Raw genomic sequence first — 19620 nt, 5'->3', positions numbered from 1 at the left:
AAAATACAGCGATATCATTTGTATTGAGATATCTTCGTTTGACATTGGATATTTTTTATTGGTTTGTTTTAAACTTCTATACGTTTTACACTATGTTATATCGGAAGTAGGTGCCATTAAAATAGAATTGGAGATGATTTATAAACCTATTGTTACCATCTAAAATTATTGATTATGAATTCTATTAGGAAATGTTCAAAATAAGCGTTACGTTTATAGTACAATCGTATGAAAATACCAATAACATTTTGTGATTTCACCCTTGCTTCGTGTACATGCTTAAGAAAGGTTATTCGTTTATAAAAATAAACAATCAAGTTTAATTTGCTAAAATTAAATTAAATTTATTTAACAAATTATAAGAAATACAAAATAATTTCTGCACTGCTCGCAGTCAAATTCAGTCTTCAAAAATCGATTCTGTCGCTAACAGAGAGAGCACAGAAGCAAACGGTCGACGCGAACTCTTCAACGACACTACACTGTAACTGTAACAGACTGGGGTCGCACGAGCGAGCTGACGTCTCACACCATCACCAGGCGACCGTTCCTGTACACTGCTCTCAGCGGAGTCTTCTCGATGTCGCCTCTCCTACAACTATAACAGTTTGCAGTTTTACTAGAAATTAATATAGAATACCTTATTTGACCTTAATTTGGCCCTTAATTTGGCCTCAGTTATTCGCGATAGACGGCGATAATTGTATTGTGATATACTATTTAAAAAGGAATAATAGAGGAACGGGTAATGAGAGTAAATAATTTATCTTTATATATTTAATATTTCGCTGTTTAGAGAACGAGATTCATTTGTACGTAATGCTTTAATCACGTCGTATTAACTTATATGTTATCTTATAATTTACGATTATGTAGTTATTACATCGTATGCGGACCTAAGCGGGGTGGTAGAAGTGACAGTGCTGTGAGCGTCGGGCGTCCGAGCGCGGGGCCGCCGCCCACAGCGAGTAGACAGTAGTGCCAGCGTGGCGGACAAGGCCTGCAGCCCGACCATGATGCCGCTGGCGCACGCCAACACGTACACGTTGCTCGGGAGATCAGCCTCCGCTTCCTGCAAATATTAATTCGTTATTAGTTTCCTTGACAAGAACCTTCGACAATTGCCTTTACCCACTCTGTTCAGTTAAGAACATTGTTCGTGTTCGATACGATAATTCTTGGATAGATTACCTTCATAAGTTGGTTGACCTTTTCGGGCAGTGGGTGATAGTGCGCTAGGTGCTGCAGTAGTGGATGCAGGTGGTCACTCAGCTCTAGCGCGTGGCGCAGCTCGGCCGCTTGCTTTCCACGCATCCAGCGCAGCACGCGCCATGTCACCCAGCATCCCCAAACCACCTCGCACCAGACCACCAAGAACGTTGTGGTCGCGTACTAAACGTTTTACAAATATGAGGCTCATGATTAAATAAATAAATTAATGTATATATTTATATACTAGTTGTGCACGCGGTTTCATCCACGTATAACTCTATCTAAATCTATTCCGACATACTGGAATGGCTTTCCCTGTGCTTTATTTATTATGACTGCAAACAGTACCTTCACAGGAAATTGTGTCCTTTTAAAACTGAAACGTAAATCTGATTTTTTAATAAGTACCTACTTATCAACTAGCCGACTGACTGGTTTATTTTTCGCCCAGAGAATCGGAATTGCGATTCAAAGGGGAAATGCTGCTAGCATTCTTGCTACCATTCCAGACGGTCACGATTTGTACTATTTTTAATTTTTATTTGTATTTATTTATAAAATGGCTTTACTTCACTTGTCAAACTAACCGACTAAAAATAAATTTAACAAAACCATGAAAAAAATATATATGCGGCAACGAAACGAAACCTAAAAACTTTAATTGACAAAGTTATTTAAAAACCGAAAATAAATACCTATGTAGGTTTCCAACTTTTTTCATTTCAACCAACTTACTCAACTAGCCGTTGTAATAATATGTATGTCAAAACTATAATAAGTAATAAAAACTGTTATATCTCGGTATTTTTCATAAGAATTACTTAATGTTTTATAAAAACGACTTTGCAAATAATGCATTGTTTTATAATAAATTTGGTTACCATAAAAAAGGTTATAATCAACCTTAAAAGATAGACATATCTACGCATTGGCGTTTAACCGAGATATACCAGCATAAGTTGAACCATATTTAATATAATTGATCATATGGATCTGAGTTCGACATTACATTGGAAGTACATTGGAAGACCAGTTATTTTATAGCTATTTTATCGAAAAAATGACGTGATTCTTTTAATTGACATAATTTTATTATTTATGAACTGATTGAAATAAACAGCAACAGTACAGTAAACAGTAACAGCCTGTGAATGTCCCACTACTGGGCTAAGGCTTCCTCTCCCTTTTTGAGGAGAAGGTTTAGAGCTTATTCCACCACGCTGCTCCGATGTGGGTTGGTGGAATACACATGTGGCGGAATTTCAGTGAAATTCGACACATGCAAGTTTCCTCACGATGTTTTCCTTCTCCGTCAAGCACGAGATGAATTATAATAACAAATTAAGCACATGAAAATTCGGTGGTGCTTGCCCGGGTTTGAACCCACGATCATCGGTTAATATTCACGCATTCTTACCACTGGGCCATCTCGGCCGAAATTGAAATAAAACAAACACTAAATTTTAAGTGAAGTTAGCCACATACATTAGTGAAAACCGCACTAAGATCCGTTAAGCCGGTTCTAAGATTAGCGTGCACAAACGCACAGATAAACAGACAAAAATTCTAACAATCATTGTTTTGGGTTCTATTGCGTTGATAAAGACGATATCATACCGGTAATAGGTTTACTCATACATCTTCCATGTTTGTACAAAAAGTGATCAGTTATAGATTTATTACATGTATCGATTTATTATATTCATATATAATAAGCTCTTTAATATATTGTATAGAGACCAATATGAGAAGTACGCGTCTCAGGCTTAGTCGGCGGCAACGCAATGCGGTGAGCGCGAGATGCGCCAACAGCATAATGCTAAACCCTGTGCCAGGCAGCATGACCGCAGCCGTGCGGTATTCCAACGTGAACAGTTCCCGCGCCGCGATGTAAGCGCTCGGATCCCACTTAAGGCGCGCTGCCGCTGATAGAATCGCGCCCGCGAACAACTGTGGAGTAGTAGGGGGGGTGTGTACACAGTGTGATATATAATCATATGTTTTTAGTTATATACAATTGTCTTTGTTTCAAATAGGAATAAATGTTTGTAATAATTGCTGTTTTATAACATTATGTTTCACTCGAGAAAAGTGCTTACTAATAGCAATCTAGTAACAGACAATATTCTCAAACGTCACTTGTTACGGACGTTACTCAGTATTAGACCATGTGACTCAATTGGCTTACCAAGACGTTGTGCAGAATCACATACAACGTATAAACAAACATATTGATAAATGTAACGACCTAAACTGTGAGTTAGGTCAGACATGAACAAAGCGTAATTACTTATCTTTTGAGAAGAATACGTTTAAAATAATATATTGTGATTCGAACAAGACTTGGACAGTTATTTTTAATATAAACGTGTGACTTTTACTGGGTTAAGAAAGGCTTAGGTTTCTGTGATTAAACAATTAGGAAGTTCGGTAGGTTTATATATGTGCAGACCTAAAGATAAACACACACACACACATACATTAATGTGTAACGCACCATCAATAACAGATTGATGTGTAAAAACGCAGTGGGCACGGCGCGCGCGACACACCCCATGTTGCACACGACAGTACAACACCACGCCACAGCACAGCACCACACAAGAAGCTGGAGCGCTACAGGCACATGATCAAGAGCTCCTCCATACACAACACGACACCCGCCGAGATATTGTTTAATGAAATATAAAAGCGAATCGTTGGTCTACGCTTAATATATAAATCACTCTCGCGTCACTCGCTCGAAACTCTGCTTCGGTTAAAGTATTTATGGTAAATACAAAAGAGTGAGGTCGTTATCACAGTTATCAGTGAACGTAAAAATAAAATCAGCTGCGCCTATCGGTGTTTATCGCCGAGATAGGAGCTTCGGTCCTATATCAAATTTACTCGCAATGACTAATTCACGTTTCGTGGAAATCATTTTATTAAAATACACGAGGTATTTTAATAAATTTAACATTTTAATGCATTATACTCGGACACAGGGTATGTGTGGGATATGTGTGATATTTGTATTTGATCCAATTTTAAAGATCGAAATGGTTCGTATTGTGTCGACTTGATGTGTGGACGGGTCGGATCGCATTTCATCGATCCGATTTTCAGAAGACCGATCCAAAATATAACAATTAAATAAGAAACGTTTAATATTTTCAGACCTTCGATGTTTTAACTTTTTAAAAACAATAGTTTTGAAACACGATTTCGGTCCAGCCTGTTACGACTCTCAAAGGTTACACGTCTCATTAGCTGACGATAAGTGTGATGCTGACGGTACCTCTGCCGATAGGAAAACGTAGAGATATTATTAAATGATCTTCTATAATATTCATTGGATCTTTTTTCATTATGAGACGCACTAATAATACATACATATCTGTAATGGAGCTACTGTGTGCTTGTATTTGTGACTAGCAAGCTGATTAAAGCCGAGACGATTCGTGTTTACATAACTTTGCTTTGCTCATAACTAAACAGAGCTCAAGTTCTGAGCTCGCCATGATAACGGTCTTGCGTAAACATAATAATTGTGTTGTTTACAGTTCATAGTTCAATCTCCGCAATCCGATCATTTTATAGATCGAAACGGTTCAGCGCAGGTCCAGTCCCAAGTCGGGCAAAAGTTAAAGTAATTAAAAAAACGTTTATCAGGCACTAAGGTTTAATCGAGAGGTGGACATTTTACGATTGTCATGTTCACTTTTCACTCGCTAAACGTCATAATAGTGGAGTGTTTTTATTTTAATTTTATAGCTGCAGCGACAGCTTTACAGCGACAGCTTTACTGGTGGTAGGGCTTTGTGCAAGGTCGTCTGGGTAGGTACCACCCACTCATCAGATATTCTACCGCAAAACAACAATACTTGATATTGTAGTGTTCCGGTTTGAAGGGTGAGTGAGCCAGTGTAATTACAGGCACAAGGGACATCAAATCTTGTTCCCAAGGTTGGTGGCGCATTGGCTATGTAAGCGATGGTTGACATTTCTTACAATGCCAATGTCTAAGGGCGTTTGGTGATCATTTACTATCAGGTGGCCCATATGCTCGTCCGCCTTCCTATTCTATAAAAAAAAGACATCATAATTAGTTTACTTCCAATCAGAGCTTTTATTATTCTAAATAGAATCTGAAGACTTAATTCTAAACTCGGTTTCGGAAAAAAAACTTCAGACTTGAGATTTACTGCATTTATTTTATTTATTCGATAACCAACGTAACATACACTAAATAAAGTTATATATATACAAAAAGAATAGGTCTTGTATTAGGTACTCATTAACGACGACGCGACACGATAGATAAGGAGGTACTCGTATAAGTCGCTCGACATATTGATAATTCCTATCATTCTAAAGGATTCTCTTTTTCTTTTGATGTATCTACAAAACCGTTTTTTAATTCAACGTTGCCAGTTTGTGCTTTTTTCTGCGAATAGAGGGAAACGGGTTACGGGGGTCTCCTGCAAGATTGTTCTGTTTCGGCTTAGAACTAGTGACTTATGGCATATTTCTATTCATTTGTGCTATAATATATGATGATGATAAGAGGGGTATATGAACATTCTCTGTATTCGCGCACTTCAAGCCTCATTGACGATTTGTAACTTCGTCTTGTGGAAATCCCTTCTGTTTGTATTATTGTTTATAATGTTTAATTTATTTTAATTAAATTATTTTAAGTCTGTGGGCAAAAATCGGCTTTGTCATTTATTATATTATTTTTTATTTAATAATAATTACACAACACCGCCAACAAAACAAAGAAGATTTTTTTTTACAATAGTGGGAGATTTGCGGGCTGCTTTTTTACCGCCCTTAAAAAATCATGATTTTTAAAATCTTTTTTTTTTGCCGTCCACTGCTGAACGAAAGCCCATAGAACGCCAACTATCCCGATCTTGGGCAATCCGCATCCATCCCGTACCTGCCAACTTTTTTAAAGCGTAGGTCCACCTTGCCACAGGGCGTCCTACTGTGTGCTCATCATGAATATATAAACTAAAATAATTTATAAATCAATCGTACCTATTAGTAGTTTTCGCGCAAATCCACAGATGTCCGTGGATGAGGGTCGACGTCTCGATAACTAGACGTCCCCTAGACGTCGGCTGTTCGTATTCAACGACGTCGTGCTCTGGTGTTTGCTCAAATTGTCTGCCGTTATTCTCAGCGTTACTCTGCTTTATAACAACATAACTTATAGCAGAATACGTTTATCCACACGTGTCAAGATATAAGGTATTCTACAAATTCGTATTGTCTTTTATTTCTTAGTCTACGACACTTGGAGCATAATAACATTACTACGTTTCTTTATCATCTATATCGACGACTTACTGCAAAAGCTGAATTGTGTTGTAAATACTGGTAAAACGGAATACAATGTGTAGAATATTTGCGCTAGGATAGGTTAAATAAAGCAGGACTATTCATAAATAGAAAAGTATAAATAAAGCGTCAATAAATAAAATACAAAATGAATATTTCAACATTTATTATGATATATTTGAAATTGAAGGTCGTCGCAGGGCGCGCAACGCAGCGCCGCTTCCCGCGGCAGCGAGAGCGAGCGGCGACCGCGTCGCGGAGCCTCGCGCAGTGCAAAAATATATAACTGTGCCGCGCTCACATCGCTAAGAGTAATTTTACAACAAATGTATACATATAGTCATATGTCTATCGTTTTAAATGTCTACATTACCAACAAAAATATAGAGGAAACGGCGCAGCGCTGTCGCTACTACCGTACGCATACATCTAACTCATCACACCATGATATGAACTCGTGATTCAAAAACTTGTACATTTACACAACAACACAAATCAGCTCTCTCTTCTTATATTGCGATTGGCGATGTATTGCTTGCAATAATGAAGAGGATCAGGCTACAATATAGCTATTAAATAGAAATCCCTTTTTTGTTAACAGCAGGTATAATAATTGATATTATAACATATTATAGAGTATTCTTTATAATAATCTTAAATATATATGCTAGTTTACGATACAACACACAACGACAGCACGCACGATACGTTACAACAGCGAGTTTGAGCTATTAGGTAGAAGATCATGTCGAGCCACGCATGAGTCGTGAGCGTGACGCGCCGAAGGACTTCGCAGTTTGCATGAACATTGTATAACGAATGTCGTACTAAGAAGCATGTGGTATTATTAAGATGAGCTATTATCGTTATTAACCACTTTATAAATAAAGTTTAATTTCTAATACGGTAAGAGAATACAGACATCACATCGAGATATAGATTGTTATTGTTATTATAATCTAACACGAAATCTTACATCTACTACATGGAGCATGAATTGACGCAACGTTTAGCCTTGTCGCTCATGGGGGAAGCTGATGTTGTGTTACAGCGTGGCTAATAAGGTCTTCGTCTGGAATCTCGGAATTTACATTGCAGGACACGTTTGCTACATATTTCGTTGTACGCTGAAGCCACGCCAAGAGCCCTTAAAAGGTTCGAGTAAGTGTTGTAAGAAACTAATGCCAATAGTAAGGTCACGGTCAAATAAAACGTGTGTTTGAATTTCTTGACTAAATTTGTTTGTCTTATATATATACCTAAGCAACATATTGTACTTAGCATTATTCGTCTGAAATTTAGTTTGGTCGACGTTCTCTACATTTCAAATATTCTGGTATTACAAGGCGATTGAGAAATGCGCGTCAATAATGAAATAAATTAATTTTATTTTAACAACTTAATTTTCTAAATGTGCATACTTATATACTTTTAATATCTACTTTCGGTTCTATGTAAAGAACAAGCGAATTTATATTCTTGCTTTAATAGAAGTTCCGAATTGTAAATTGCAGAAGTCACTTCCTTTTATAGTTGAAAGGTCTTACAAACGCGATGTATGGAGGTACGTCAGGAGGATAGAATAACGTCGCATCGAGTGCATTTTTTACTTAATTTCTGTCTTTTATTGTAAAAGTCATCAAGGCAACGGGCACTTCCCACCGAGCCATACGAATGTATCGGGCAGAATATGCTCAGGAGTAGTCGTCTGTGGTCGCTAAGATAACATGTGTAGCGAAAAGTAATACTGTTGTATAGATCCTGAAGGTGTCGATAGGAGGGCGTCGGAGCCAGGTGTCTATCTGTAGGCGGGCTCCGATAGAAAAGGGTTTGCGGGGCGCGCGGGAGCAGCGCCTGGCACGCTCAGGCTGTCTGCGCCACTGTAGCTCTGCAATACAATCGATGTGCCGTGAAAACAAAGACATCATCACGCAACTTAGAACATTGCATACATCGATCCGGCGGATGCGACTTCAATGTCATCTCGTTTTGTGTCAGTTATAGCAAGATTAACGTTTTTAATGATGTCATAATCGCACCTGCGTTGCGCCGTAGTTGTCGTGATGTGCGAGGTCTGCGAGGCGCGTGGAGGACAGCGCGCGCGGCAGCGGGTTGGAGGGCACGCCGTGGGGCGCCAGCACTCCCGCCTCGGCCACCGCCCGCGCCTCCTCGTCGATAGCGGCGCCCGCCACCGGCGCCTCGGCATCGCCGCCTCGGAAGTTCACAAAGGCGAAAGCGGCGAGGGCGACGCCACATAGAATGCCGTAACCCGCGAACGTGCGGGTCGTGCCCCACTTCGCCACCGCGATTCCGCCCAGGACCGCTCCGCAGCCGCGGCCGAGTCCGTGGTGAAGTCCTGTGCGAGCGGAAGGTTACTCAGTATGTTCGTTTATGTTTAACACGCTTTTATCAGCTTCACTTTTGAAGTCATATGTAAGCAAACATAGAAAATGATTTTAACCCTTTCCTACGGACACTGTTATTTTTTAACTATATACTTCTGATTTTCCCGTTGATTTTAACTTTGCGTTAAGTAGAATAAAGTGAATTTCCATCTATAGATTCGTAAGAGTGACTTTTGTTAACACATCAATACCATTGCGCGTTTAAGGGGGGGGGGGTATCAACCATCCATAACTATAGTTGCGGGACAATATGTTCACAACAATGTCACGTATATTAATGTATATGTCGCAGGTATATAGTCAAAGCCAATGTAATATCAATACAAAGTCACTAAAACTAGGCCGTTAAAATTGTAAGAAAAGAAGTCGATTGACAATCTAAAGCTTAATTATAATATCACGGCTTTGACAATATACTTGCGACATATACACCCTTAGCTTTAATTTAACCCTTTAACGTGTACTTATTAGAGCCTACTCGAATAAAGTATGTTTGGATTTTGATTTAAATATTCAATGGCTAACAGAAATCCTCTAGAGTTTCGGCTCATTTGGGTTGTTTTGACGTGTTCCACATCCCATCTCATCTGTGGTCGAGTTATCCATGATCGAGCCAGAGGTAGAGAAAGGCAACGATTTATTTGGCTTGTAAATATTATAATTTTAATTAATATTTTCCATTATGCTAAAATGTAAAAATACAAGTAAATAGTTTGAAATAATCGCATTCGGAAGTAGATATTAAGTCCGACTTATGCGGTAATTGACTTCATATTTCAAATTTTTAAATTGGATCAGGTTTTTAATCACAGTTTGTATTCGTGTTTATGTCTTTGTTAACTATAACTACACAACCTTGCAATACGCCTTGGGCAGAGGAGCGCAGGTTCGGCGGGGCACCATGAGCGATATAGGAGCAGCATGCGGCCCAGACGGCGGCGTGCGTCACCCCCTGCACAAACTCGAAGGGCAGAACCCACCAGGGTAGCGTGAGCCACGAGATGTATAGAAATCGGACCACGTTGCCGGCCAGACCCAAACATAGTACCTAAACGTTCATTTGAAGAATTAGACAAATTAGAAAAAGTTTCGAAGTCAATCATAATTACGATTAAAACAAAAAAAAATTATTATAAATTTATAATATAATTACTTTAACATGTCCCATTTGCGTAATGAGTTTGAAGCTAAAGAAATAAGCAAAGATTTCAGAGATGTGGTTGATGACGGAGGCGACGCCGAAGAGCGTGGGAGAGCCGCCAATGTCCTGCAGAAAATACATGCGAGTAAGCTGTTATTTGACTGAGAATTAAGTTTTTTTAAATTCTTTTGTATATTAATAAACATACATGTAAATTTGTAGAATATAAAAACGCAATAAATTTCAGAGGCTAAACTACATTACTAGTATTTATTCATACCTGTAAATGCCAGAAAAGAAATGTAAAGATGAGGCCTATTCCGAAACCCATGAACCAGGCGACGAGAAGAAAGGAAGCGGCTTTCACATTCTGGAACTGCTTCAAAACCGTCACCCACTCTGGCATCTCGCGCGTGGTCTGCGCGAACACCTGTCGATACCAAAAAGCGATACACATATAATAACATAGTTTATTTACGTAAAAACTCAGTTTATATATATAATAAAACCAAGGCTATATTTTTATATACAGATGTGTACACTCACGATCCAAAAAACCACTTCCGTAAGTTCCGGTTGATCTGTACAGCGAAGATAAGAGCACGCGTTCGATTGTTATTTTTATCAGACTCAATTTGACAGACAAAAATATTAGAAAAACGCACAACGTACGTCTATCTTCTATATATTATAAACGCGAAAGTTTTTATGGATGTTTGTTACTCTTTCGCGCAAAACTACTGTGACAGTAACAGCCTGTTAATGTCCCACTGCTGGGCTAAGGCCTCCTCTCCCTTTTTGGGGAGAAGGTTTAGAGCTTATTCCACCACGCTGCTCCAATGCGGGTTGGTAGAATACACATGTGACATAATTTCAATGAAATTAGACGCATGCAGGTTTCCTCACGATGTTTTCCTTCACCGTCAAGCACGAGATGAATTATAATTACTAATTAAACCCTGACGGGTTTGAACCCACGATCATCGGTTAAGATTCACGCGTTCCAACCACTAGGCCATCTCGGCCAAAAACTACTGAATGAATTTTAATGAATAATATAGCTCAGGTAGTACATCAGAATAGCGTATGGGGTGTAATTTATACAGCTATTGATTAAATTGGCAAAAACAAAATAATAAGTGTCACGTAAGTCGAGAAAAAATTCTCCTATCTGCGAGCCATTCTAGCGTGCGCTGCAAAAACCGTAAGAATTATGCGAATATAATGTATGGTGGAAATGTATCTCTTAAATAGCTCTACAAAAAAATCCGGATATATGATATATCTATCTTTTATGTGTAAGCCATTATCGCTAAAATAGTGAATCGAAAATACAATAAAATTTGATATTTATTTCCAAACTGCATAGTTTGTATTAACAAATTGATTCTTATCGAACAAATACTTTTATCACTTCTGATATTTAAAGTAGATAAACTTTTTCTTTTACACTATGTCATTTGGACAAATATTTCAAAAATACGACGATGACAATGTGAGCGCGCGCCGCGCGGTGCGTGCTGCGTGATGGCAGACGTCGTTGATGGTTGTGTCTGTTTTGCGATATTCAAGGCCATAGCAATTTGTTAAAGACGCACTTTACCTGTATTTATTGTAATAGGTAGGCGTTGGAAGGTTTTTTTGTGGTTAGTTACATTTACAACAAATTATTTCGTTTTTATTTAAATTACATAGATAGGCATTTGTTTTTTATTTTGTTTGTAATAACAGCTAATTACAATAAAACTGTGTAACCGTTGCTTATTAACTTTACTTAAAATATTAAATTGTTAAACATTAAACTCAAATTAAATTATTACTATCGATACATATAATAAATCTGTAACTGGTCGCTGTTGTACAAACATGGCATATGTATGAGTAAGCCTATTACCGCTATGATATCGTCTTTATCAACGCAATAGAACCCAAATCAATGATTGTTAGAATTTTTGTCTGTTTATCTGTTTGTCTGTGCGTTTGTACAAGCTAATCTTAGAAACGGTTTAACGGATTTGAGTGTGATTTTCACCAATGTATTATGGCTAAATTCATTTAAAATTTAGAATCACGTTGAACATTTATTCGATAAAATTGCTATAAAATAACTGTTCAGGTCAATTGGTTGAAACATTAGCTACCTGTAAATGATAGTCTGTAAAATGATGATGATTGAAAGTTTATTTATAACAAACCAAAGTTAAAAAATGGACAGTTTCAGAGATTTAGTACTTCCAATGTAAGTTGAACTCAGATCTATACGATCAATCATATTAAATAGGGGTTCAGCTTATACTGTTGTACGTCGGTTAACTCGCCCATGCGTATATATATGTCTATCTTCCAGGTTGACTGTAACTTTTTGTATGGTAATCAACTTTGTTCTATAATAATGCAATATTATCAAATTCGTTTTTATAAAATATTAATCCTTATGAAAGATATCGAGATAAGACCGAAAATAGACAGACAGTTTTTATTGCTTTTTCTAGTTTTGACATATTATTACAACGGGTAGTTGAGTAGGTTGTTTGAAAGTACTCATACATGCATACGTATTTATTTTCTTGAATAAATACTAATATCCTACGAAAATAAAACTAAAAATGTTTATATACTGAAATATTATAGTCTGATCTTAGGAATTGTATTAAGTTATACGCGGGTGAAACCGCGGGCAGAGCTAGTATTAATTTTTTTTCAGTTTTTCCTGTAAGTTATCCCAACAAAATCCAACTTAAGCTAGTGTTTGTATTATTGTCATTATTGGTCTCTGTCTTTGTTTATACACCTATATGTATACTATTAATGTTTTAATTGTCACTGAGTTAACTGACATAGACCTGCTCACACGCGGCAACAAGTGTACAAAGTGGCACGAAGTAACGAGATGAGATCATAGACTAATTTTAGTACTTTTTATAGTTTTGGCATATTCCTAACAGTAGTTTGAGCTACAAGAAATCCCGACGGTCCTTTGTTTAAGCCCTGTGTTAAAATTTTACCATAGATACCACCTCCAGGCTACCAATTTCTTCAGATTTGTTAAAAGATTCATCTTTTAATTTAAACAGGTTTAGGTTTAGGTAAATTTGAACACATATGAATAGCGATTGGTTTCAAGAAGTAGTGCTATTAATAATTTTTAAAAAACATGAGCCTCGACTTCTATCATTAAACAAGGGTCTGATAGAGTATTTGTTTTGACATGAACTTGTTGATGTCTTTCGACTTTATCTAGTCTTGCGGAATAACTTTTGTTTATTATCTTTCTCAGCCCTAGTAGTTGGACCGCAGTCTCTTTGATAAAAAATACTTGAGAAACTTGATCTATTAAAGATCTGAAAGTTACTTCAATACTCGCACGAGACTCAACTCAGATTTGAAACGTAAAAATAATTTATTTAAAAATCGAAACCTCTATATTAAATAATCTTTAAATAGTTTCCATGAAGGTAACTCATCAAAACAATCACATACTTTCCATTTTCAGTTTTCTCGATTCCCAATCTCATTTAAAGCATGAACTATGTAACTACTACATTTATATTAACATTAACATTAAATTTCTTCACAGGAAAAACTTCGCTAATTGGTTCAAGTGTTACTTTTGAAATAAATAGGTAACAATACTCAACAGTAACAATTTTTATTATCATACACTTAATCCGATTCGCTAAAATGAGTTTTGGCAGAATATTGAATTGACTGAGAAATGTGTTACCTTAGCATGTTCCAGAGCAGGTTGACGAAGTGGTGGAGCGCTTGTGTCGAGACCAGGAAGTTGGAGCTGTTCCGCGAGCTGCTCTTGCAAGCGTTCTTCGTGTGTTGGCTCTGAAGGTGCGGGAGCCGGTGGAGTCTCTACGCTTATCGTCTCGTACTTAAACTTGATCTAGCGCAGGTAATTATATTTAAATTCAGAAGATGTCTTAATCGTTATCAGTGAGTTTCATATATTTAATTGGAAACCTTTTGAAAATTTTCATTCAGACCGGAGTTGAATTGAAACTAAACTTTTTGTGTTTTTTTCTAGATTATTAAAAAAAATTAAGATTTTATAAGCATGTTTTAGTAAGTTTGTAGTAATTGTTGGTTAAAAGTATATATTAGTTAGGAAACCTGGGTAGCAGTTATGAGTGCCGCACCCATCAGCACCGAGAACGTAGCGAAGCAGATGGTGTAATTTTTCTCATAGCGCTGCGGACCTCCACAAGGATGTGTGCTGAAAGCTGTACTATGGTCCAACGCGATGCCAACAAAGAACATCGCCAAGCCCCAGCCCAATGAACCAAACATCCGCTGGTGCCCATACCTGTCCAGAAGGCGATATTGTCGTGACCATCATAATATATGTATTTGTTTCAATAATGTGATTCATGTTTTAATCAACATTAATTCTTAAATTTACCGCAAAACAGTAATACTTGGTATTGTTGTGTTCCGGTTTGAAGGGTGAGTGAACTAGTGTAGTTACAGACACAAGGGACATTACATCTTAGTTCCAAAGGTTGGTGGCACATTAGTAATGTAAGTGATATTTAACATTTCTTACAATGCCGTTGGTGACCACTTACCATCAGGTGGCCCATATGCTCGTCCGCCTTCCTATTCTATAAAAAAAGTTTTATTCCAGTTAAAATGTCAGTCACGTTTACTTAGTTTGCGATTACGATTGCACGCATATATAGACATATTTAAAATAAGTTTAAATATTTGATCTTACCTATCGGCGTCTTCTCCGAGTAAAGTTATAACGGCAGAGTCAGCTAAAGTGATCGCTGGGGCGCTGAAGAATTCTCCGATGACGACGAGCAGCAAAAGGAGGAAAAATGTTTTCTGTATGTCCGGGGTGCTGTATACAATATACGAGTGCAAGGGCGTTACCCAGTTGGAGTTAGTGTCGGGGTTATAGTTTTCCGCATCAGAAACCGACAATGGTGAACCCTCGCGCCCAGCCGATGGCAAGCGGAAGTGCCGTGTTGACGTGGGCCAATCTTCGTCGTATCGCGGTGACACCAGCCGGTAGACGCTGTCGTTGACTGGCTGTACGCATGACACTGCTGTCGGTTGTACCCAACTGAGCGGTAGTGTGAAGACTATCCATGCACTGAGGGAGGCCAGCAGCAGTGTCCTTCCCTTCTGCCACCTGTCAGCCAGCCCCCCCCAAAAAGGCGCCGACAGGAACTCCACAAAAGGTCTTGTGCCGATCAGCAAGCCGCATTGTCCTGCATTCATTCCCATCTGTTTGAAGTATACACCCATCAACGGGAAGAGAGAGCCAAAGGCCGAGTAGAAAAAGAAATAGAACGTCTTGACTGTCAACAGCTCAGGGTCGACTGTCCCCGCGCCGCAGATCAACTCGAGCACGTCGCTGCGGCCGCGAACCTTGTGAGTCGCCTCTTTCGGCGCCGGGTACCTGGAACGGCAAATGAACTTGTCGTGAAAGTTGAAAGTATTATTTGTTCGCATCGATATAAATGATGATTCGGCTTCTAGCTCACTAGTAAATTTAACGCATTTTCTTTAAATATTTCGTGGTTAGTAAAACATTAAGTACGTTTTGATAATGTGTGTATTTAATAATAATTTGAACACGAAGGGTAAAAATATATATTTTTTTAAATATGTGTATTACATTTACGGCATATTTATTTTTAGTAAAGTCACTTATCTGATCTCAGCAGTGCAAGATACGATACGATGAGTAAAATAAATAAACAGTAAGTATTCATTATTAGTCATTTACTGTTTTAATTATTTCATTAAAGCATTATTTCATCAACAATATTTTTTAAACTTGTCATCGACCTTGACATATATATAAATATATATGACATAATTTATTTTCCATTTAGGCCATTAAATGATTGGCAGATTTTGGTAAATTGTAATTTCTTATCAAGGCCATGCCTGCAGCTATATTCCACCAACGAACACGTTAGTGCTGAGATCAATACGACACTAACAGCTACGGATTTCTTGTTTTGGTGATTCCGTTTCAAAACTATGAATTTAAGATAAAATGGAATAACCAAGTATTTCTTCTTATGAACGCCATTGTAAAACAACAAGTACATTATAGATAAGTACATAGCAGGTAGGTATGGCTCGTATCTAAGTGATATATATATATATATATATATATATATATATATATATATATATATATATATATATATATATAGGTACCTACCTATACAGAACTTAGGCAAATTTATATTTTGTGACGCACGACTAAAACAGTAAAACATTAACCTATGTTATGTGATGATGTTACTAATTACAGAGAGAGAGAGGGAATATTGCTATAGGAGAGATTTTCTTGAGAAAATATTGTTTTGGGATGCGATAGAAATGGTCATGTTTCGTGAAAATGATATAATAGTGTGGAGAGTAGGTATATATACATATATATTGTCGGGAACATAAAACTGATTGGGCGAAGGAAGATGAGCGCACCTGGAGGTGTCGACTTCACCATACTCATCGGGGTTGACGAGGGGACGCGCGACGGGCGGCACGGTCTGTTGATGCGCCTCCATTTTGAGCGAGCGGCGGCGGACGCCCGACTGCCGTGCCTGCTCGCTCGCCACCACCCGCTGCCGGCCCGAGTCGATACGGCCGCGCCTGCGCGTCGTCATCGCCGCGCGCAGCCTCTTTGACGCCCGCCCATGACGTCACTCGATGAGTCCTCAGCTACACTCGAAACGTTCTTTGCGATCGACATTTTCATAACAGTTACTTGAAAATAACTACCGCTAGTACCTACCTCTTACCCTGTCGCCTTCAAGCCTTACACGGTCTCGAAGGCAGCAGGGTTTGCTAAATTTATAATATATAATAAATACTCAAAATTTATAATATATAATAAATTAAATTGTATTTATTCCATAATAATCGCTTCACCCGCGTCATAATCAAAAATCCATTTAAACGGGATATAAAGGCCAAAATATGTTAATTATGTCATTTTTTAACAGTGATAAAGCGTGAAGAAGTAACAAATATTCACACACAACATTTCGTATTTATGATATTAATGCGATTATTATTATTGTAAAGCATCCATATGTACTATAGTACTACTATAGTATTTCCATTTGCTAGAACTAAGATATCTTTGGCTTGTCTTACACGTGAACAAGCCACATATTGTAATTATAAATTATATAATATAATATAATTATTATTTATTTACGTCGCGTTTGGACTCTACTACCACTTACCATCAGGTGGAGTAGAGTCATTTGCCCTCCCGGCGAATATAAAAAAAAAAAAACATATGGTTGCCCATGGGTAAAGAAGTTCTCTCTTACTTAAATCAAAGATTACTTTCTTCAATGTTTGACCTTGTGAGTTATAAATAGTCATTGCGAAACAAAAAATAATAGGAAATTGAAATCTTCTAAGCTGGAATGAATAATCAAAACTAAAAGATTACCTAGACCCTTACAACTAATGATTAAAATAAAAGATACTTAAAAACATAGATTTTTTTCAACTCTTCTAATTTAATTAAACTATAAATAAGGATAAAACTTAACAATGTAATGCAAATTTTATTATGCCTGTAGCAGTACGTCGTTACACACATAGCAACAAGAGCACACGCCACGTATGCCGCATTATATGACGTTTTAAACAAAATCAAAAAATCAATCAACAACCAATCGTTGTCCACTGCTGAACATAGGCCTCTCCCAAGGTGCATCATCAAACGTTTTAAACGTTTGATGTTTAAAACAACGAATAGCTCTGAAAAGATCTGTTTATTTGAACAAGAAGCAGCATGCAATGACGTAGTATGACGTAATGTCAAGCTCTTAAGCCCTCAAGAACTGTTTTTATATTTATTATCTTCATATAATAATCTTCGCTTCAATTGGTTCCACTTCTTCAACGAAAACAACTCGACTTGCTAACTTCGTGAGACACGCCTGCATTCCACGCGCCGCTCGAACTGACTGAACGAGAAGCCGCGGTAAAACTAGTATTTGCGGAATCGAGAGTCAATTTTTTTTTTACAATTTCCATTTTTTAACATTGAGATAACATTTATATAGACATGTTAACATGGTAACGTTTCGGCTTGCGAGGGTGTTTATCAGACACCTTATATTTACAACAGTGAACGGAGATCCGGGTGCAAATGGTGCAATTTTAAATAATGTCGGGTAACAATAAAGTTTCCCAAACCTGTCATATTTCTTCATTTTAATTTCGACTTCATATAAAACGGACAGAGTCGGGGATACATTTGACAGATTCGGGAAGCTTGCTGCTAGGCCATTGTACACGGATAACAACATAATTAAACATTTTTGAGCTTTTTTTACACGGGGTTGAGTTATAACGCCCAGCGTCATAACACGGGTGAGATAGATAAATATAACAAAATATATATTAATTTAGTTAACTTAATAAATAGGTAAGTTATGATAAATATATATAAACGATGTATATTGGATAATATTAATAAAACACTAATTTGACTCATCTGTCATTCAATATAAAAGAGTGGGAACAAGTGTAGAAAAGTTCAGTAGTTCCCTGGCAAGCGGCAAGTATTACTAAGGTAAGATAATTGTTTTTATTGTAAAATATTAATGTATGGCTGTTATATTGTCTTTCTATAATGTGATTATATTGTGTGAGGGTAATTTGTATAATATGAAAATAGATAAATATACGATATTATTATCATTTATGGCCCTAATACAAGGCTGATCCTCATAATCTCTATAGTATTAAATATAAGCAATAATTACCTAACAAATAAGCATTATTATTATTATTTGGATAACCAACAAAAGAAAACATTATTACATTCATTTCATTATCAAACTATTAACAATAACTTAAATGTCCTTTTAATTATAGGCTATCACATCATGCAAAATATAATAATTGTAGTATATCAAGATTTAAATTAAAAAACAATAATAATAAATTCAATAAAACATTACATAATAATCAATAACATTGACATAACTAATAACATTATTACAGAAAATACAATTTAACATTTCAATATAACACAAAGTTTTAAAATATCACAAAATTAAATTTAAAAAAATATTTTATTTTATTATAGTTATTTAAAAAAAAAATGCATTATGTGTAATACTAAAATTAATCAAGAAGAAAATATATATTATATGTACATATATGAATATTCATAAATGTCTATAAAAAATATCATTAATTAATTCATGACAAACAGATCCAAGTTTAATTTAAATTATAATTTCAATAGTGCATGCATTATTAATGTATTATTTTAAAAAGGCCAAAATTTTTTGCCTAAATTGTACCAACTTGTGGCATATGTCTAAATCTTAATTTAACCTTTCATATATCACAATATTAATATATATACATTATTACATAGGAAATATCTGACAGGCGCAGGTTCATTGAAAGTGCCGGGGGCGCCTGCGCCCCTAACACCGCTGCGCCCGTGTGCACTGCACATCCTGCACTATAGGCAAAGACGCTTCTGGAAAAGGGAATAGTATCTTGACCCGAGAA

At 36.9% G+C, this 19620-nt stretch overlaps 2 protein-coding genes and 1 long non-coding RNA gene across 4 annotated transcripts; all 3 read right to left on the bottom strand.

The window, feature by feature from the left end:
- Nucleotides 1-344: 344 nt before the first annotated feature.
- Nucleotides 345-3980, bottom strand: LOC126772454 (uncharacterized). Of its 2 annotated transcripts, none has more exons than XM_050492826.1 (5): nucleotides 3710-3979; nucleotides 2953-3162; nucleotides 1192-1392; nucleotides 897-1072; nucleotides 345-598 (listed from the first exon to the last, which is right to left on the bottom strand). In XM_050492826.1, exons 1-5 carry the CDS (start codon nucleotides 3767-3769, stop codon nucleotides 526-528), a joined length of 720 nt encoding a protein of 239 aa, XP_050348783.1. In that variant the 5' UTR covers nucleotides 3770-3979; the 3' UTR covers nucleotides 345-525. The 2 variants fall into 2 exon arrangements, with proteins under 2 accessions (XP_050348783.1, XP_050348784.1); XM_050492827.1 differs by having other exon boundaries at nucleotides 504-598; nucleotides 884-1072; nucleotides 3710-3980.
- A 1408-nt stretch (nucleotides 3981-5388) lies between these two features.
- On the bottom strand, nucleotides 5389-6542 carry LOC126772455 (uncharacterized). Its single transcript, XR_007669661.1, has 2 exons — nucleotides 6241-6542; nucleotides 5389-5641 (listed from the first exon to the last, which is right to left on the bottom strand). It is a non-coding gene; the product is annotated as an uncharacterized LOC126772455 (long non-coding RNA).
- A 150-nt stretch (nucleotides 6543-6692) lies between these two features.
- On the bottom strand, nucleotides 6693-16886 carry LOC126772453 (major facilitator superfamily domain-containing protein 6-A). The gene is made up of 9 exons (XM_050492825.1): nucleotides 16549-16886; nucleotides 14813-15505; nucleotides 14209-14401; nucleotides 13814-13981; nucleotides 10370-10519; nucleotides 10102-10215; nucleotides 9804-9996; nucleotides 8583-8899; nucleotides 6693-8431 (listed from the first exon to the last, which is right to left on the bottom strand). The coding sequence occupies exons 1-9, from the start codon at nucleotides 16728-16730 to the stop codon at nucleotides 8342-8344; spliced, it is 2100 nt and encodes a 699-aa protein (XP_050348782.1). The 5' UTR covers nucleotides 16731-16886; the 3' UTR covers nucleotides 6693-8341.
- Nucleotides 16887-19620: the final 2734 nt, after the last annotated feature.

The sequence above is a fragment of the Nymphalis io genome, chromosome 12, assembly GCF_905147045.1.
Source record: "Nymphalis io chromosome 12, ilAglIoxx1.1, whole genome shotgun sequence".
Lineage (NCBI taxonomy): Eukaryota > Metazoa > Arthropoda > Insecta > Lepidoptera > Nymphalidae > Nymphalis > Nymphalis io.
The sequence above is the reverse complement of the archived record's forward strand: the minus strand, read 5'-3'. Positions and strand labels throughout refer to the sequence as shown.

Coding starts and splice junctions, on each gene's coding strand:
- LOC126772454 (XM_050492826.1), bottom strand. CDS start 3,769: ATGGGGTGTGTCGCGCGCGCCGTGCCCACTGCGTTTTTACACATCAAT. Junction 1,393..2,952: donor GACGCGTACTTCTCATATTG/GTCTCTATACAA, acceptor TAAAACGTTTAG/TACGCGACCACAACGTTCTT. Junction 599..896: donor ACTTCTACCACCCCGCTTAG/GTCCGCATACGA, acceptor AAACTGTTATAG/TTGTAGGAGAGGCGACATCG.
- LOC126772453 (XM_050492825.1), bottom strand. CDS start 16,730: ATGACGACGCGCAGGCGCGGCCGTATCGACTCGGGCCGGCAGCGGGTG. Junction 13,982..14,208: donor CACTCATAACTGCTACCCAG/GTTTCCTAACTA, acceptor TACCTGCGCTAG/ATCAAGTTTAAGTACGAGAC. Junction 10,216..10,369: donor TTCTTTTCTGGCATTTACAG/GTATGAATAAAT, acceptor TATTTTCTGCAG/GACATTGGCGGCTCTCCCAC.